At 40.7% G+C, this 20,938-nt stretch overlaps 1 protein-coding gene across 4 annotated transcripts in view; it reads right to left on the bottom strand.

The window, feature by feature from the left end:
* The window catches only part of TEC (tec protein tyrosine kinase), a 152,059-nt gene that overhangs the window by 2,350 nt on the left and 128,771 nt on the right, over positions 1-20,938 (bottom strand). For 3 of the 4 annotated variants that reach the window (XM_075066490.1, XM_032768902.2, XM_032768903.2), the window contains exons 8-17: positions 20,828-20,893; positions 18,874-18,928; positions 18,601-18,680; positions 17,653-17,786; positions 12,210-12,284; positions 8,754-8,925; positions 7,204-7,420; positions 5,318-5,382; positions 3,216-3,334; positions 2,678-2,835 (exon numbers count right to left, since the gene is read on the bottom strand). In XM_075066490.1, the coding sequence (XP_074922591.1) occupies positions 2,678-2,835; positions 3,216-3,334; positions 5,318-5,382; positions 7,204-7,420; positions 8,754-8,925; positions 12,210-12,284; positions 17,653-17,786; positions 18,601-18,680; positions 18,874-18,928; positions 20,828-20,893 (1,141 nt within the window). The remainder of the gene's footprint in view (positions 1-2,677; positions 2,836-3,215; positions 3,335-5,317; positions 5,383-7,203; positions 7,421-8,753; positions 8,926-12,209; positions 12,285-17,652; positions 17,787-18,600; positions 18,681-18,873; positions 18,929-20,827; positions 20,894-20,938) is intronic. The other variant, XM_032768906.2, reaches the window with a different exon arrangement.

Genomic DNA, 20,938 nt, shown 5'->3' with positions numbered 1-20,938 from the left:
TGTAACTCTTGTCATCAGTATAAATATGCAATCCATTTTTAAATGGATAAATTCTTGGCCTCAACAAGAATCATGTATCAGTGAGCTCCACAGTCTAATCATATATTGTGTGAAAAAGTATTTCCTTGTAACACTTTTGAATTTACCACCATTGAGGGTTCTCTTGTACTTGTGTTATTAGACAGCAAAAACAGAAGATCTTGACCTACCTTTTTTTACCATGAATTATTTTATACCCAGCAAATCGACTGATTCTCTATCAGGCTTCCTGACTCTGACATGCTTGAAGAATGTCTTGTCATTTTTTAAAATACCTTTGGCTAGTTGTTATTCAACAGCATTTTGTTCGATGTTGCTGCCTCTAATCTCTTTCAGTGTTATGCACTCAATATCCTTTTCTTGATCTGGAGGTTGTTAGTATAGGCATACTAATATATTTATATTCTTACAGCTTGGGATTTGTATCATAGATTCAACTGCATAGTCCTCTCATTGGATTCTATGGAATATTTTGGATTCAGCACTACTCCCTCACTACTTCAACTTTGTCTGTCTTTCTATATAGTTTATCGCTAACGCTATGTTTTAGTCACGGGTATTTTTAGTAAAAGTCATGGACAGGTCATGAGCCATAAACAAAAATTTGCAGGTGTGTGACCTGTCATGACTTTTAACCAAAAATGCCCGCCCTGACTAAAACTTAGGAAGGGGCTGCGGGTGCTCTGGCGGGGGACAGTCTGGGGGCACTATTAGTGCTGGGAGAGGTGGCCTGGGACCCTGCTGGTGCTGGAGGAGGTGGGGGAGCGGGCCGCATCACGCAGCCTGGGACGCCCGCTGGTACAGGGGGTGGGAGGAGCCAAGCCGTGACATGTGGCCCAGGACCCCTACAGGTGCTGTGGAGGTTTGGGGAAGCTGATAGGGGCTTCCTATCCAGCTCCACATCCCTGCAGCTCCTAGTCAGTGGAGGCAGGGGCCAGGGCAGGGGCTCTACTGCTCCAACCACAAGCACCAGCTGCCGCAGATTCCATTGGTCAAGAACTGCAGACAATGGGAGCAGCAGCGGTGGGGCCTGTGGGCACAGACAGCTCGCGGCGTGGAGACCTCCACCCCTCCGCCGCCTATGAGCTTCAGGGGGGCCATGCCAGTGGGAGCCAGGGAGCCTCCCACCCCAGGTAAGTGCCCTCTGTGCACTCCCTAACCCTCTGCTCTAGCCCTAAGCCCCCTCCCACACTCCCAAACCTTTGCTGCTGGCACAGGAGCTTCCTGGCTTGGGCGGCCCCTGAGCCAGCACTAGCTACTGCAGAAGTCACGGAGGTCACAAAAAGTCAAGGACTCTGTGACTTCTGTGACCACCTGGACAGACTCGCAGCCTTATTTATAGCCAGGTATTACAGTATCCCACTGATTTTTGTCATTCAACCATGTTTCTATAATGCCTGATACATCAAGGTCCTCTTTTTCTGTGAGGCATTCTAGTTCAACTATTTTTGCATTTGTGTATGGATTTTGTATTTTTACCAGCTGCCTGTTTTAGTTAATCCCTGGCAATGACACTCTGCTGATTTCACAGAGGTTTCCCCTTTGGTCTTTTCCTGCCCCTGCTCTAGATCAATTATAAAGCAAAAGAGATCTTTTCCCCTAAGAAATAAACATGAAAAGTTGAGTGAGACAAATGGTGTCAGAAAGTCATTGGAGTAATACTAAACATTACCAAGTCACATAGCCCAGTCCTGCTTTCAGTGAAGTCAATGGCAAAATGCATACGGATTTCAGTGGGAGCAGGATGGGGCCCATAGTCAGTGAAAGAGCAAGTTTTCTGTTTGCATAGGTGGGCTGATTTCAGGAATGTGTCGGATCAGTTGACGCAGAAGATCCCAACATATGGCTTTAGTGCCTTCAACCACTCTTTGTGGAGCACCATATCCTTTGAACTACAACATTTAATTCTGCTGCTGTTTGTCATTTCTTCCTACTTTTCTCTCTATTCTCATTGGTACCATTATTGACCTGTTTTCATTTTTAGTTACCCTGCTCTCTTTTAATAACTGCATGTTAAAAAGAAAAAAGTGACGAGAAAAATTATTTCCCTACCTGTGTAACAACCTCTCGGCATCTAACCACCTTGTTTATTTCAAAGTGCTCCCATGTGGTCACTCCAATACTCATCTCTCCATCCTCCATGTACATCATGGCCACTAAAACCATCTTATTCTTATTTCCCATTTGATCTTTTCCTGTCAGCCTGTCCCTTTGTCTTCTTCCATTGTCTCCTTCTTTGACACTCCTCAAATTTTAAGACTTACCTTCAAGAATACACCAAATTCCAACCTGGCCAAGATTTCTGATCTCATCTCTTATTATGTTCTGCCCCTGCTGATCCATCAACAATAGCAGCTTAACTGCCTTGTTCATTTTTTTTCCCCCCACACCTTTCTCCATGTTTCTTTCCATAGTGCCTGTATGCACGGAATACCCTGCCTATTCTGATTCACCAAGACACTACTCTCTCCTCTTTGAGTTCCTCTGGAGGGATACAAGGAGAGATCCTCAAGGCCACCTCATGGTTGAACAGGGTGACTTTTGAATAAAATGCAATCAGAATTTTAGACTGATAATTAGGTGTGGTAACAAAACTCAGCTTTTGGTGGGTAAAGAAAGGACAGAAAAAGAAATGTACCTCATGCCAGCACATCACCATCAATTCATACACATTCTTGGTAGCTAATTTTGGCCGATACAGACGCTGTCCTTGGCTAACCATAGTTACCACTTCATAATTTGTGTTTTTCTCAAAGGGCATTTTACCCTCAGTAAATACTTCCCACATTAGAACACCTGGAAAATGAAAGGCATGAAAAAAATTGTCAAGTAAATAACAAATACTTCTTTAAAATACTTGTATGCCACTAACTATGGATTTGGTTTTTTGAATGGTAAATGTGTTCAGTAAAGGCCCTATCCTGAAAAAGCTCAGTCCCCTAACTACCCAGCAGGCCTAATTCACCTAACATCTGTGTAAATAAGAAGTAACTCCACTGATTTCAATGGAATTACATCAGTGGAAAACTGGGGCAAATGAGAGAAGGATCAGGACCAATGATTTCACTGAGCATATCCTAGGAGGTTTGGATTCTCCTTGAACAATTGGACCTTAATTGCTTATTGGTGAATTGAAAAAAATAATATCCTTATTTAATTGCTAAAGAGTGTCTTACCAAATGACCAGACATCTGATTTGCTGCTGAATCGGCTATAATTAAAAACCTCCGGGGGACACCACTTTACAGGAAATTTAGCACCTGAAGAGCTTGTGTACTGGTCATCAAGGACATACCTAAAAAACAAAAGCATGTGATATTTCCAGTCTGATTCCCTTTCTGAAATCACCATTTATGTCATATTTGCTTATATTTTAGGCGCTCACATTGCCACCTAGTGGTTAGTGATTGTTAGTCTCACAAAGTGTATTTGAAAAAAAAAACTTCAGTAACAGTGATAAGGTTTTATTTATGCCTCTGTTAACTTTTCTCATTGTTACACAGTCTTTCCTTGTAGTTATTCATTTTATACTGTAGGTCAGGGGTTCTCAAACTGGGGCTCAGGAACTGTCAGCCTCCACCCCAAACCATGCTTCACCTCCAGCATTTATAATAGTATTAAATATTTTAAAGTGTTTTTAATTTATAAGCGGGGGGGGGGGGGTCTCACTCAGAGGCTTGCTGTGTGAAAGAGGTCACCAATACAAAAGTTTGAGAACCATTGCTGTAGGTCATGTATGAATTACATTGTTACACTGAGGAAAAGAAATATGTGAAAAATGCCAGTTTCTTACTCCACAGAGATCTGGTGCTCATGGGACAGTTTGTGTACAGATATCATGTGGGTGCACAAGTTGAGTAGATGGGAAGGGTGAAAGGAACCAGGCACAGTGCAGTTTGACAACAACGGGCACCGTCAAAGTCCCTGTTCTCAGATTGCTTCCTCATAGTGCCCCCACAGGGACCCGTCAGTGGAGCTGGCAAGAAGTGTAGAGAAACTCCAAGAGAAATTGTACGATCCTGTGGCACCATGTCTCCCAGTGTTCCTGCATCACCGTTTACTCAGATGACAGGCTATCTGGGGCCAGTGTGTCCCTCTTTTCTTTATTTACAAAAATAATGTGTTACAACTGCTAACCCTGCAGTCTGACTACATCTACTGAAGACTAGATTCTATTGTGCATCATCAACACAATTTTCAGATTCTTTTTAGAGAATCTTTTATCATAAGAAGATTGGAAAATGGGGGGAGCCAGAGATGTGAAGTTTTTCATTTTGTTCTCGTGAACAAATGTTGTCCAACTTTATTCCTTGTGATAGTACAAAAAGAGAGAGCCAACTTGACTTTCAGATCCCAGAGTGGGTTTATAGGGTTGGCAATAAGAAAAATCATTTTATGAGTTGCTAATTGAACACCTTTGATAAAGAATTCATTGAGAGTGACTGAATATAGAACCCACCACAACAGAATTTTGACAGAGAAAATTTGAGTGAATGTTAGGTTTTAAATGGGTGAGATTATACTAGATTATCCTTATGGGGGCAGATAAGGAGCAGGCAAATTTCCAGATGAACAAATGTGTTGACTGGCATAAGGTAAAAAGGGACTTCTAAGATACAGAAAGAGGAAGGGTCAAGTGGGGAAAGCTACACTGTTTCATGAACAACTGTTTTCCTTTTCTGAATACAAAGTTGGTGATCACAGTAATAAACAGGTTTTTCTTCAACATTGAACATGGATGTCTTGTGACTTTTAAAAATAATATTTTAACCAATGCAAGCAAAATCCAATTGTCTAAATGTGTCGGAGTTCTCATAATAACAATACTTTAAGGATTTCAAAACACTTTACAACCAATTATGGCCCATTATACCCATCGTTAAGAGGCCCAGTCTCCATAAAGTGATGCACAGCAGAGGGTTGAGCCTAGTCTGTGTATTCTGTTCAGAGCAGGGTGGAAGCTACAACTCCTTACTCCATCTATATGTAAGATGTGCTAAAGTGTCTGTCACTATAATGCACCACAAAACAAGTTGCATCATTTTGCTTTTCTTATTTTTTAAAAAAGTAAGAAAATATCACACTGCAACCACAAAATAAGTAAGTTTGAGACAGAGAAATTTACAAAACCACTGGAAATAAGACAAGTTAGTTACTTAGAGAAAGAAATATCATTTTTGTCTGTAATTTAAAGTGATGTAATGTCTCAAGTGCAAGAACACGTTATGCCAAATCCATTCAAAAACCATTGCAAATAAGTATGTCAACTTGGCTGTACCTTGTCATTCCAAAATCAGACACTTTTACCACTCCTGACTCATTCACTAAACAGTTTCTGGCAGCCTGCAAAGGGAATAATTATGTAATTAATTATGAGGAAAAATCAAAATAAGAACATGATTAGATGAAATTCTATTTATTGTATATTGGAATAAATTCTACAATCACTATTCAGAAAACCCACATTGAATTTGATAGGAATTCTGCATGACTAATAACTGTACAATTTGGTCTGTTGTTGTGAAGCCCAATCATAATTTATAGTGAGAGAATAAACACAATGCTTGCATTATTTGCATGTTCATTTTCTATATGCAGTGCTTGATCCTCTTTTCACTTATGGTAGCATAAATCAAAGTCAGTTGAAGACAGTGGAGTTACACCAGTATAAAATCAGATTTTGGCTCAGAAATTAGACACCTACTGGATGACATGATTTATCTGCTTATATTCTTTATTACTTATTACTTAATTTAACCAAAACTATGGGTGCTGAGTCTACTGTCCCTTACACTAGTGTAAAGCAGGAATAGTTCCTGTGAAGCAATGGAATTACATAGGTATAAACTCAGTGTGATGATCACAATCAGGTCCCCTGCTGTTTAGTATTTTGTTCATTTCTAGTGCATCAGAACCTTCTCAGGCCCTAGTCTTTTTTCCCACATGTTCTAACTCATTTCAGTGGTGTTGCACGTGATTTATGGGTATAAGTGAGAAGAGAATCAGACCCTAATATCTTGATGATATAGCAAAGTTCATCATTCAGAGAAACACATAATTTTGTTGCCTCCAGTGAAAATAAGCATTAGTATAGCTGTCCTTCATATACATACAGTATACAAAAAAGGAAGATCAACTCTAATGATCTGATTCTCCCTTTTATTAAAGCAAGCAGTGTTTCAGATGAAATAGTGTCTTAGAGCAGTGGTTCTCAACCAGGGGATATGCAGAGGTTTTCCAGGGGGCACATCAACTCATCTAGATATTTGCCTAGTTTTAAAACAGGCTACATAAAAAGCACTAGCAAAGTCAGTACGAACTAAAGTGTCATATGGACAACTTGTATATACAGTTCTATATACTATGCACTGAAATGCAAGTACAGTATTTATATTCCAATTGATATATTTTATGATATTGTAAAAATGAGAAAGTAAACATTTCTTCAGTAATAATGTAGTGACTCTTTTGTATTTTTATGTCTGATTTTGTAAGTAAGTAGTTTTAAGTGAGGTGTAACTTGGGGGTACGCAAGACAAATTAGACTTCTGAAAGGGGTACAGTAGTCTGGAAAGGTTGAGAGCCACTGTTTTGGAGGAACAGTAGTATATTACTTATCTTAGACTCCTACATGTTATCTAAAACTATGTCATACTAGAACCTCTGTGTAAGATAGAGAGCTTTCAAGACCTCATCCCATTGCTCACCAAAGTAAATATTTCATTAAGATCAGTCACTAGGTCAATGATGAAACAGACAAGATATAAATAAATTCTTTTAAGTGCTTACTTACTGAAACAGAGACATATTATAAAATGAGCAGGAGAAATTACTGTAAGTGGTTAGTAAGAATTCTGAATAATGAAATTAATATATTATAAAGCATAATTTTCTGAGAAGAATTTACAACAATAATAATTTTATTAAAACACTTCGGAGGTTTTTAATCCACTGCTCATGCAGATTCAATCATTCCTCCTTGCCGCAGGTGGGTTAATTTTGTGGATTTTGCTTAATATTAACACAACCAGTTAAACAATAGCAAATATTTGAGAAAGTTATGAGTCACTGAAAAAGAGACATGTTTAGAATAGAAACAGTTTCTTACCCTTAACTATTAATGCATACATCAGAAATATAGTAAAGAGGCTTATATGATATTACCAGATCTCTGTGGATAAAGCTGTTTCTCTCCAAGTACTTCATCCCTTCACATACATCCTGGCACATTGTCAGCAGGGTATCTTTATTAAAGTGTCCACGTTTTTGTCGAAGGTAATTCAGAAGGCACCCACGTTCCATGAACTCTGTCACTATGTAAATAGGCTTCTGCTGTGTACAGACCCCATAGAGCTGAACTAATTTAGGATGGGTTAGCTTCCTGAAAAGATTTAAAACATATAGTTATTGTACCTTTCATCCCTCCAAGAAGTCTCCTCACTTAATGTTGTAGTTATGTTCCTAAAAAATGCTACTTTAAGCAAAACGATGTTAAGCAAATCCAATTTCCCCATAAGAATTAATGTAAATGGGGGGGTTAGGTTCCAGGGAAATGTTTTTTGCCCCCCTCCCCCCACACACTATAAGTTTTAAATAAACAATTTAATACTATACACAACAATGATGATTGTGAAGCTTGGTTGAGGCGGTAGAGTCAGAGGGTGGAAGAGGGTGGGATATTTCCCAGGGAATGCCTTACTGCTAAATGATAAACTAGCACTTGGTTGATGCCTCAAGGGTTAACACACTGTAGTTACTGTAGCCTCATACTCTACAAGACAGCACAAATGGAGGGAGGGGAGACAGCATGGCAGAGAGAGACAGAGATATACAGCATGGATATGAGTGAGAGATGCGTATTGCCCCTTTAAGGATGCTGACGCCACTCTAAGTACACTTCCCTTTTAAGTAGATCAGCAAGTTGAGACAGCAGCTACTGCCAGCAAGCTCCCTCCATCCTGAGCCCTGTTCTATGCCCCCCTGCTCTATGGAGATGGGGTAAGCAGGGGGCAGGAGCAGTGGGGAGGGGGACACCCTCACATTAGCATCCTTCTTCTCCCTTCCCCCCTCTCGCCCCACACAGCAAGCAGGAGGCTCCCAGAAGCAGTTCCAAGGAGCAATCTATGGCAGTCGGGGGAGGGATGGCTGAACTGCCAGGCAGTTGATAGTCTGCTGGCAGCTGCCACACAGGGAATTTAGGGGAGCAGAGGAATGATAGCGGGGCTGCTGGTCCACACTGGCTCCAAGTCTCCACCAAGTGCTAATGGGATGCTCTTTCTGCAAGCAGGGGACAAAGCAGGCAGCTGCCAAGACAACATTATAATGAAGCTTTGTACAACTTTAAACGAGCATGTTTTCTAATTGATCGGCAATGTAACAATGTTAACAGGGATGACTTTAAGTGAGGAGTTACTGTACAAATCTCGCCTGGCTAGAATTTTTTATTTATAAAATAAATAATTGGAGATACACCAATCTCCTAGAACTGGAAGGGACCTTGAAAGGTCATTGAGTCCAGCCCCCTGCCTTCACTAGCAGGACCACTTTTTGCTCCAGATCCCTAAGGGGGCCCCTCAAGGATTGAACTCACAACCCTGGGTTTAGCAGGCCAATGCTCAAACCACTGAGCTATCCCTCCCCCTTATAAAGAAGTATATATGTACCAGAAACCTGGGCCCTGTGGAATAAGTGCTAAGTATTATACAGCAACTCACATCATTACTTTAGCTTCTTCTATGAAGTCCTCCTCATACATTGCACCTTCTCGGATTGCTTTGATGGCCACTTTATATTGCGCCCTCCATTTGCCAAGACGCACCACTCCAAAGAGACCACTCCCCAATTCTCTCATGAAGGTCAACTCTGATGGATTAATTTCCCATTTCTCTATAAGAAAGAAAAAACAATGACTGTTAAATTGTAATAGGGAACATGTTAGATCTAAAATGACAGAGGAGTATGTGAAAATACTACTAGCAAATCTGGGGATTTAGGTGTACTTTGGAACCACTTTAAAAATCTTTGTATCTCATGAATTGTGAAACAGCCACAGCCTACAACAAACTTTTAACCAAGACAGAGGTGAAAATCAGACTCGTTTTTTTAAACCATTAATTAAATACTAGTCACTGAAAGCCCACGCTCTTGAATGGGTGTCATTCATAAAGTCGTGTGCTTAAAAAAAGCTGAGAACTTAAAAACTGGACAGTAACAGACTGTGAATCCAAGTGATGATTAAACCTGGTCATATTCTTTCGTAGATTCATAGATTTCAGGGCCAGACTGGACCACGGTGATCACTTAGCCTGACCTCCTGTATGGCACAGGCCACAGAACATCCCAAAAATAATCCCTAGAGAGTATCTTTTAGAAAAATATCCAATCTTGACTTTAAAATGGTCAGTGATAGAGAATCCACTCTGACCCTTGATAAAGTGTTCCAATGGTTAATTACTCTCACCATTAAAAATGTACACCTTATTTCCAGTCTCAATTTGTCTAGCTTCAACTTCCAGCCGTAAGATCATGTTATGTCTTTTTCTACTAGACTGAAGAGTCCATCATTAAATATTGTAGATACTTATATCTCTATATAGATACATATCCCCATGGAGATACTTATAGACTATAATCAAGTCACTCTTTAATCTTAACTTTGTAAAACTAAATAGATTGAGCGCCTTGAGTCTGTCACTATAAGGTACATTTTCTAATCCCCTAATCATTCCTGTGGCACTTCTCTGAACCCTCTACAATTTATCAACATCCTTTTTGAATTATGGGCACCAGACCTGGACACAGTGTTCCAGCATCACTGCCAAATACAGAGGTAAAATAACCTTTCTACTCCTGTTTGAGATTCCCATTTTTATACATCCCAGGATTGCACTAGCCCTTCTGGCCATAGCATCATACTGGGAGCTTATATTCATCTGACTATCTACCACAACCCTCACATTTTTTCAAAGTCACTGCTTCCCAGGATAGAGTCCTCTATCCTGTAAGCCTGGCCTACATTCTTTGTTCCTAGAGGTATACATTTACATTTAGCCATTTTAAAATGCATATTGTTTGCTTGCATCCAGTGCACCTCGGTGTCCTTTTCATTATTTACCACTTGCTCAATTTTTGTATCATCTGCAAACTTTATCAGTGATGATTTTGTGTTTTCTTCCAGGTTATAGATAAAGATGTTAAATAGCATAGGACCAAGAATTGATCCAAGTTGGACCCCACTGGAAACCAAGCAGCCTGATGATGATTCCCTATTTAGAGTTACATTTTCAGACCTATTAGACAGCTTTTAATCTATTTAATGTGTGCCATGTTAATCGTATACTGTTCTAGTTTATTAATCAAAATGTCATGTGGTACCAAGTCAAACACCTTACAGAAGTCTACGTATATTATGTCAATACTATTACCTTGTACAACCAAACTTGTAATCTCATCAAAACAAGATATCATGTTAGCTTGACAGGGTTTATTTTTCATAAATCCATTCTAAACAAAAAGAGCTCTCAACCATACTTATAGTTGTTTCCATCACTTCACACTGACTCAAACAGACATTCTAGGCTTCAGAGTGATGTTTGAGGTTATTGTGTAGAGTAGTTGTGTTGTTGTGTGGATGGCTGCATTGATTTGTGTGTGGGTTGTGTTACACTGGGAGAGTTGTGTGGATTTGTGGCAGATGAGGGGTGTGTGCTGAAGAGAGGGGCTTTGTGTGTTTGGGCTTATTGTGTATGCTGGTTGTATTGTGTGGATGGTTGTTTTGATTTGTGGGGTGCTGCTAGGCAATGTGGTGATTTGTGCAGGTGGCAGTTGGGTACACAGCTGTGGCAGTTGGACCAAGTAATCCACATAGTTTAGTCTCTTGAGGGCTGTAATATCTTGTTCTGATTTCAGTTGTTGGGTTTATTGTATGGGTGCTGGGCACTGTGGTGACCTGTCATATACAGGAGGTCAGAGTAGATGATCTGGTGGTCCCTTCTGGCCTTAAATTCTATGATCCTAATCCACCATCTGTGCAATCTCCCTCATATAACCAATGAAACTGAGGCATGCAAATTAGTTGTAGAGTAAGGATGGTGAACTGTTAGTTACCTCTGATATCACAATGGTCTAATATTTTTGGCATGCAGAGCCGTCCCTAGCTTCCCCCAAACTCCTGCCCCTCCTCTTCCTGCACCTCCTCCACCCCTTCCCCCAAGCCCCTGTGCTGCCTCTTTCCAGCTTCTGCCCCGTCCACAAGTGACACTGGGAGTCGGTGGGGTGGAGCGGGCTGGGGCTGGTCTCTCACTGCGTCCGGCGCCAGGCCCCCCACTAACCCTCTAGGCTACCCTGGACCCCGCATCCTGAAATATGGGACCCGGACCTGTTGTTCCGGTCCCTCCTATGGATGGGATGGCTCTGCATAAATGTACTGTTTTAATTCATAAAGTCAAAGTGACTGAGAACTTAAAAATTGGATGGTAGCTGACTGCAAAATCCAATGATGATTGAATCTGGTGGTATTCTGAACAAAAAGAACCCTCAACCATGCTTGTAGCTGCTTCCATTGTTTCAGACTGACCCTAAGACATAACAGGCTTCAGAGTGATACAGAGTGCCAATCCTGGACTCCTATTATATAGATTGACATTGTATTATCACTTGTATTAGACTTGAATCAGCAAACTGCCCTAATCTAAAATTTTGTCAATTCATCTAAGCATCATGACCTAGAGATGCACAATGTCTGATGTGCTAAAGTATGAGCCAGATCATTCCATTCCATCCCATCCCACTCCACAGAAAGCCAAAACAACATATGGGATGGCCAAATTTAAGTAGCAGAAAGAGCTTGAGGGCCTGCAAAGGAGGAAAGGGCAGGGCCCTCTAACTATGCAGATCACCAGGCATCCATAGGGGCAATAAAGGGAGGCAATGAATTTGGGTGGAGAACAGACCCTCCTACCACTTCCTTCAGGAGCACTGTAGTCCTTGCATTTACTGACACACCTGTATTCCAAATCTACTCTTCCTGTGAGGCTTTAAAGAATTAATCCAGACAGTCACAATATAAAATTAGAGATTTCCATCGTCCTTAGTATATATTTGGTCAATTTAGATTTACACAATTTCACTTTCTAGGAAATTACTGTATATTTATGAAGGTGTGTTATTACCATAGCTGAATCCTGCAGTAGTTGGTGCAGGCTTCTTCTTTGGAGTCACTGGGTATCGCAACCGTGTAACAAGACCTAAAATTTGGAGAAAATTTATAAATGGAACATAGTCTACCTCAAAATAGTGTTAGGCAGCAAGTCACTCATATTTTTATTGTGTATTATAATACTGGATAACTATTAGAATATAGTAGTTGTAGTGATGTTGGTCCCAGGATTAGTGAGACAAGTTGGGTGAGATAGTATCTTTTATTAAACCAATTTGTGTTGGTGAAAGAAACAAGCTTTCAAGCTTACACAGAGCTCTTCTTCAGGTCTAGGAAAGGTACTTTGTGTCACAGGAAAATGCAAGTGGGGGGACAGAATATATAAATAAATAGAAGTGAGGATATAGTGACAGTTCTTTCTTCTAGGAAAAAAAAGAACTGAACTTATTCTTGATGTATAAATCTTTGCTTGATCACTTGATGATTCCCTCTGGGGCACTTGGAATTGGCCACTGTCGGAAGACGGGATACTGGGATAGATGGACCTTTGGTCTAACCAATTATGGATGTTCTTATGTTCTTTAACATTGAATATGTCAGCATTCAGCCCCTCTGAAAATAAGAACTCTTAAATTTGGCCTACATGTTGTCTGTATTTTTTATTGCTAAAATAATGTACATTTAGCATCTAGAATAACACCACAGGCTGTTGAGGAGGGACTATGCCTACTGTAGCTCAAATTGGAAAGATTTTCTAAGAGATATAGTCTCATCAGTATGTTTGATGATTAGTGCATGCAGCTCCCATTTATAATAACAAGAGTCACTCACATAAAATCCCTTTTATTCAGACTCCATTTTGACTAAATATTCTCCTAACACCCAGTTAGGAAAAGATAAAGATAGTAAATGAATAAAGGATAAAACAGAGGGAACAATAACCAAGAAAATATTTTTTAAAAATGAACTAAAATTATGACAATAAATAAGAGTCATTGTTATCTTTTGAAGGAGAGGAATTTGCACTTATCTTGCTTCCAGATTTATTATTTTAGAATTATTTATATTCAAATAATGTAACAAAACTTCCTCAGATAATTCTCAGAGGATTCCAGGTCCCCTCAAATTTGATGTGAGCATCTTGAAAATATATCCTTTGAGATGGGATCAACCACTGTCTGGACTTGAGTGAAAATCACTGTATTGTTTTAATTTCTGTGCACTGGTCAATATCCTGGAATGTGTGCTAAATGGCCAGTGCATTCTGACTGCTAGCATAACCAGCTACAGGATCATCACATTGCCAGCAGGATTGTCTGGTGCCATATTGCTGGTGTATAGGTTCCTAAACCATCCCTTCCTGAGTATTGGCATAGAGGATGTTGCTGGGATATGTATATACCAATTCCCAGCTGCCTATTCAGCCCCTTGAATCTGTTAGTAGCCAGTGTTGACTAAAGCCCTTAGAAGCAGCAGAGAATCCTGTGGCACCTTATAGACTAACAGACGTTTTGGAGCGTGAGCTTTCGTGGGTGAATACCCACTTCGTCAGACGCAGGTAGTGGAAATTTCCAGGGGCAGGTATACATATGCTAGCAAGCAAGCTAGAAGATAATGAAGGTTAGTTCAATCAGTGGAGGGTGAGGCCCTGTTCTAGGCAGTATGAGGTGTGAAAACCAAGGAAGGGAGCTCAAACTGGTTCTGTAAACTGCAAGCCATTCACAGTCTTTGTTATCTGAGCTGATGGTGTCAAAGTTTAAAAGATGAAGGCTGAAGCTCAGCAGACGCTTTCTCTTTGAAGTCTGGTCCTTGAAGTTTTTGTGCTGCAGGATGGCACCCTTAAGGTAGGCTAATAGTGTGGCTAGGGAGTTGAAGTGCTAAGTCCTAACAGGTTTATGTATATTGCATTCCTGATATCTGAATTGTGTCCATTTATCCTTTTCCGTAGAGACTCGTCCCAAGTTTCTGGCCGATGTACATAGCAGAGGGGCCATTGCTGGCAATAACCTGATGTGCGTATATTAAATTGGTAGACGTGCAGGGGAAATGAACCAAGTGATGGTATGTGCTGATCTGGTTAGGTCCTGTGTGCCGCTCGCATGGTGTAGATATTGGCAGAGCTGGCTTCGAGGTTTGTTGCATGGATGGTCCCTGAGCTAGAGTTACTATGGTAATGGTGTGCAGTTACTGGTGATGAATACGATTTCAGGTTGGCAGGCTGTCTGTGGGCAAGGATTGGCCCTGCACCGCAAGACATGTGAAAGTGTGGGATCATAGTCAGAGATGGGTTGTAGATCCCTGATGATGCGTTGGAGGGGTTTTACTGGGGGCTGTATGTGATGCAGTGGGTACTGTTGGTGGTTCCTTTCTTCGGTTGTCTGCAGTAGGAGGCTCTGGGTAAACGTGCTGGCCCTGTTGATCGTTTACTAATTTCCTCGCGCGGAGTACTGTACGTTTGAGAATGCGTTGAGTGGAGATTTTTGTAAGTCGTCCTGGTCCTCCTGTCTGAGGGGTTAGAGACAGATGCGGTTGTACCTCAGTGCTGGCTGTAGAAACAATGGATCGTGTAGATAGTGCCCCGAAGATGGATATAAGGAGGGCATGAAGTAGCATAAAAAGACGGTCGTTAGGTTTGAGTACCTAATGAGTTAGGTGTTGCAATATACCATTACACTTATTCCGCGCGTGTGGGTCTAGAAAGTGGACCTCCCCGTGATAGATGTCCAGCCCAGTGAGGATTCGAGTGGTGGGGGTGGAAGTTGTTGAAATATCGTGGTGGAATTTCTACTGGAGTCCCTCCTTCCCATGGGGTCCCATGATGATGAAGATAAGTCATCAATGTAAGCGTAGGTAAGAAAGTGTGGGCGTGAGTGGACGAAGACCTGAGGAAGCTTGTCTAGGTCAGCCATAAAAATATTGGAGCATATTGTGAAAGCCGCATGCGGGTGCCCATAAGCAAGTGCACGTGAAAGGATCTGGAGATATATATTAGGGTCATCAAACTTGAAATAGGTTTCACATGACAATATTATTCTGGCCACCCCACACAACATGATTAAATTCTGTGGTCTGATCTGGAAGCCTACTTTCGCCGTCTAAAGATCAAAGTAGTACCCTTCCAGGACAAACACCTGAACAGTGCACTGATACACAGGTCCCCTCCACACAGCAACAAGAAGAAGGACTCCACTGACTCCCTCCTGAGGGTCGAAATGACAGTCTGGACCTATAACATTGAATGCCTTCCGCCAACGTGCACAGGGAGAAATCGGTGAAAACAAACCGAAACGCCCTTGCCTAATAACCTCAAGCTCGTAAGCAGAACGCAAATGCCCAATCTACAGCACTCAGAAACCACCCTGACATTATGCATCAAGGAGGATGATAAAGGCAGGTAGCTGTTGTCATCATCGAACAGGTCTGAACTATGCAGGAAGGAGCTGCCAGACAACTCTCAATACAAATTCTACAAGGCCACTTCCCTCAGATCCCCACTGAGGAAACACTAAAAACTACGCACGCATCTGACTCAGGACACTCCCTTACAACTAACACCCGGAACAAATCAGCATACCCTTAGAGCCTCGACAGGGTTGATTCTGTCTACTACCCAAAGATCCACAAACCGGAAATATCCTGGACCGCCCATCACTCGGGCCATCTGCACTCTCACTGAAGGAACTCGTCTGGATATGTGGACCTCTCTAACTCAGACCCTATGCCACCGGAGCACTCAGTCCAGCTACTCTCGTGAACACCACTTGATTTCCTGAGGAAACTACAAAGCATTGGGTCACCTCCCAGAAACCCATCCTAGCCACCATGGATGTAGAGGCCTCCTCTACACAAACATCCCAACACAACAGATCGGAATACAAGCTGTCAGGAACGGAGTATCCCTATGATGCCATAGCACAACTGGCTGCTGAGCTCTGTGCCTTTATAACTCACACAACTATTTCAAGTTGATGACAACAAGTTTGATGAAGAAGCCTCCTACTCAAGACAAACCGAGAAAGGAACAAGACTCCGCTGGCCAATCACATACAGCCCCACAGCTAAAACCTCCACGCATCATACCAAGGGATCTACCCCATCCTGGACAATGATCCCACAACTTTCACAGGTCTTGGGTGGCAGGGCCAATCCTTAGCCACACAGACAACCTGCCAACTGAAACGTAATTTTACCAGCAACTGCACACGCGTACATAGTAACTCTAGCTCAGTGAACAATCCATCAACAAACGCTCGAAGCCGGGAGCATCTGGCCCACAATATCTAACCCAGCCGACACTCATACAAACAAGGACCCTAAAGCCAAGAATCAGCCATAACTCACTTGGTTTCATTCACCTGCACGTCACACACAATGTATATACCGACATCATATGCCAGCAAGGCCCCTACTGCTATGTACATCGGCCAAAACTGAACAGATCTCTACGGAAAGAGATATAATGGACAGTACAAATCAGATATCAGGAAGGCAATATAACAAAACCTGTAGGAGAGCACTTCAACCTCCCTAGCCACACAATAAGGCAAGACCTTAAGTGGCCATCCTGCAGCAAAAAAAACTTCAGGACCAGACTTTCAAGGAGAGAAAACTGCGAGCTTCAGTTCAACTCTGCAAATTTGATACGACGCATCGAGCTCAGGAAGGACTCAAAGCAAAGACTGTGAAATGCTTGCCAAGTTACAAGAACCAGTTTTCCTCCTCCCTTGGTTTTTTCACACCTCAACTGCTAGCAGGGGCCTACATCCTCCCTGATTGAACAACCTCATTATCTCTAGCCTTGCTGCTAGCATATGATAACCTCCTGGAAATTTCCAGCTACCTGCGTCTGACAAAAAGTTGGGGTATCCAACGCGCACGAAAGCTCACAGCTCCAAAACGTCTGTTAGTCTATAAGGTGCCACAGGATTCTCTGCTGCTTTTACAGATCCAGACTAACACGGCTACCCCTCTGATACTTAAAGCCCTTAGGTTACTCTGGGGTACTAATACTACACAGAGCAGAATGAGGATCAGGGGAATGCAAAGGTGAGCTTTACAACACATTTGGAGCCCCTTAATTGTCTTATCTGTCTGTCCCTAAACCTTAGCCAAGGATCTAGTCCACTGTGTAGTAAGTTAATGAAAGATATTGGATGGATTCAAATTTTAATGAAAAGCGACTACAGTAAAAAGAAACTATATAGTTCTGAACACTCCCTAATTATGAGGCGTTTGTTCAATGTGTAAAATTTAGAGGTTATTCATTAACTGGAAAGAAGATTTAAAAAAAAAAAACATTTTAGAGTGATGCTATAAACAGGAAATTTTGTAAAAGGCAGTGTCCCATAGTCCCTTTAAAGGGCATTTATAGTCTGAAGAGAGACTATGTTAAGATGGCATCATCTTCCTATTCAATTTGCTTCTATTTAATTGACAGAAAAATCAGATTCATTTACCTGCTGCATTATGTTTATGATACTCAATTATCTCTGGAATGGTGTTAAAAAGATGTTTTTCTGCTAGATAGTACTGCTTTTGTGACGTCATTGTTTCTTTTATATGGTAGTGTCTTATTCCTGATGAACCTTCTCTAAAACACAAGAATTAAAATACAATGGCATTTTTAGGAATGAATCCAGAAGAGAGGTACATGTTAAATAGGAAATGAAATCACCTATGGATATAAAACTGTATCTAGCCCTGCCAGATGGATAAGAGAGAACAAATGGCCACCTGCTTTGTTCCCCCATACAACAGCTGTAAACAATCACTGTGGTCATAGAGCTCAAAGACTGTGTAAGGTTAGCACCGACAGTGGCAGTACTCTGTACAGAGGAGGCGATGATGAGTGGGCTCACCCCTATGTATTGTTCTGTGTCACTGGTCCCTTGGTACACTGATTAAAGCACTTGTACCCACTTCAAGGGTATCACTGGCTGTGCTCTCCCTGCCCTCCCTGAAGCTCCTGGAGGCACTGCAGTGCTTTTAAGTACAATGTGTCTCAGAGACCCTTTTGGTGCAGCAGGAATTTGCACCACTCCCAAAGTGGGCCTTTGTCTTAAAGGCATTATCAAGGCTGTAAAATTTAGGCCAAAACTTCCAAGTTGGATACCTAAAGTTAACCACTTCAGCAAATGATCCAATTTTAAGAGGTGCTGAGCACCTTCAACTTGCACTGATCCCAGTAACAGTTGTGGGTGCTCAGCACCTCTGAAAATAAGGTTACACATTTAGATGCCTAACTGTGGATTCAGGGGGCTAATTTTAGGCATCCACCTTTTAAAATATTGGGCTTATTTCTTTGTTGAACAAATAAATCTTCTTTTTGTAACCTATGACCTCAAGTGTCTATGCAAATCAAATGTAAACAACAGAAACTGTAATTAGTGGCAACAGTAACTTACCCTCCATATTTTGTATAAAGGGATACCGTATACAGACCCGGCTGACTAGAGTCCCTCACCACAAAACCACCTTCTTTATCCTGAAATCCAAGCACAATGACAATTTCAGGCTCCAAGCAATGTTATGCTGCCTTTCTTTTTACTTGTGCTCCCTGATATTTTCATGAGTCAGAGTTAACTGATCATTTCATTTTTAATAAGAGGAGCTACCATAAGAGAATTCCATTTATTAACAATTTTGTGCTGGATTGATACAATAATACAAATACTTACCTCATCTTTGAGAAGTTGTTCTGCCTTACTTCTGTTCAGATTTCTGCAATACCATCTGGAAAAAAAATTCTAAACTCTTAAAGATATTAGCAATTAAAAAAAACTTAGTAACTGCATAACATTGTTTTATGTAAGACAGGAAGTCAAACAGAGTCAACATAGTTTGCAGAACTTGAGGACAAGAACTGAATCTATTGAAATATAGAGAATTTACAAGAAGGTTCAGTCATCATTACATTGTGTAGTTTATAGACAGAACCATTCTGAAAGAAACTCAATAGGCTCTAATAAAAGCATGGAGCCCAATAAAGTTCAGGTAATATAACGTACTCTGCAACCATAATACCAGTCAAATATGTGTATTAACAGCTATCATTTCAGTGAAAGACCATAAGCAACTGAACTCTTAACTAAATCTTGAACAGGCTGTTTACTCACCAATCATCTAGTTACTAAGTGGGCTTATTAGTAAGGTATGAGTTTGTTGGTTAGATTTTAGAGGGTGACCGATCTATTCAGAGTGCAAGTTAGAAGTGAATCAAAGTTTACCGTTGCACATCCCTGATCTTGGTGCTAGCTCAATGCATAGCCAATCCTGTGTGCTGGGTTAGAACAGCCAAATGACTGTTCAAATTTATGCCAGTTACCGATGGGCCACAGCAGTCAAAAACACAGCTGGGGACTGGCATGGTATTGCATGTCCCAGCTATGCCCTCTTTCCCCGCTACACTGGAATTTGGGAAAAAGTAGCATACAAGTCCGGCCCCTACATCAGCTCTGCAACACTAGAAAGTAATACTACAAGGCCAAATCTCTAACAGCTCTCTCTTTTGCACCAGAGTAATTCTCCCTGAGCTGGTTAGAACCAGACTACAGCATGCTGGTGATGAGGTGCAAAAGTGGTTGCACCAGAGAATTCAGCATGATTTCTTTGTATCTCTCCTTATTAATTTCATAGCACAGAGCAAGGCAAGATTCTCAATAAAAGTCTCAAAAAATCAGAGAGTAATGTTGGAAAAGAATGAGTAACATCTAGTAAAGATGAGAAAATGAATCCCTAAAGAATATCTATCTTTGGCCAAAAAATAGAAATGTGAGTCATAAATAATTTGGACCAAAGTTTTATAATTAATAATGTGGTTTTATAGACTGCTTTACATATCTTTTCTTGCAGTTTAATTTTATTTTGTATGAGTTCATATGAAATTTTAGTAAGTTTTTAATAGATCAGCACAGTAGTTTATGCCTGCTCTTGTTCATAACCTGATATTTTAAAACAAAATTTTAATTTGAAGAAACAGGATTACAGAAAAGCTTCATAACTTCCATCCTCTCAGGTCTCTCATAAGTAGTTTATAATTACCCATATTGTTGTAAAATGCTTGTTGGATTTCCAGTTGTTTATATTTGATTAGCTGATTGAATGCACAAATGTTTAAACTGCACACGGATATCTCTTTTGTTCAAATTTGGACTTAATGGTCCAGATTCTCTGGTCATCTATATTCTCATTGTGCTTCTTATGTTCATTGCTTGGGTGCAGTGGAGAATAAAGGACACTACTTTATTTTTTTATAGTCAGATTCCTTTCAGATGACCATGCCACTTCACATTAAAGATTCAACACAAACGTATAACAGATGAAGTTCCTTAAATGTTTCACTTGTTCTAGCAATACTTCTTTGCTGTTGCTCAAATTTGGACTCAAAAGTACATGACTGAATCTCCTCTCATTTCCATCACTGTAAATCAAGATATTCACCACAATGAAACAGTGATAATGAAAGAAGAATCAGAAAAAAAATGTACTTCAAATCTTTTGAAAAGTTGCACTTCTGATCTTCGTTATGTAATCTATAAATTTATATAGATTTATTTTTAAAATATATTCTTGCAATTGCTAAAGCTTAAGGTTTATTTTATCCTATTTCCCACGTTTATGCTATTCACTTACTCATACTGATCAAGGTTGTTGGACTTCTTTCCTGTTACATAATTGCTTGGAATATATCCTGTGCTTCTAGAAAGAATAAGAGAAACATTGCACCATAAACTTTAATCACAA

This window comes from Chelonoidis abingdonii, chromosome 5 (genome assembly GCF_003597395.2).
Source record: "Chelonoidis abingdonii isolate Lonesome George chromosome 5, CheloAbing_2.0, whole genome shotgun sequence".
NCBI classification, from domain to species: Eukaryota; Metazoa; Chordata; order Testudines; family Testudinidae; genus Chelonoidis; species Chelonoidis abingdonii.
The sequence above is the reverse complement of the archived record's forward strand: the minus strand, read 5'-3'. Positions and strand labels throughout refer to the sequence as shown.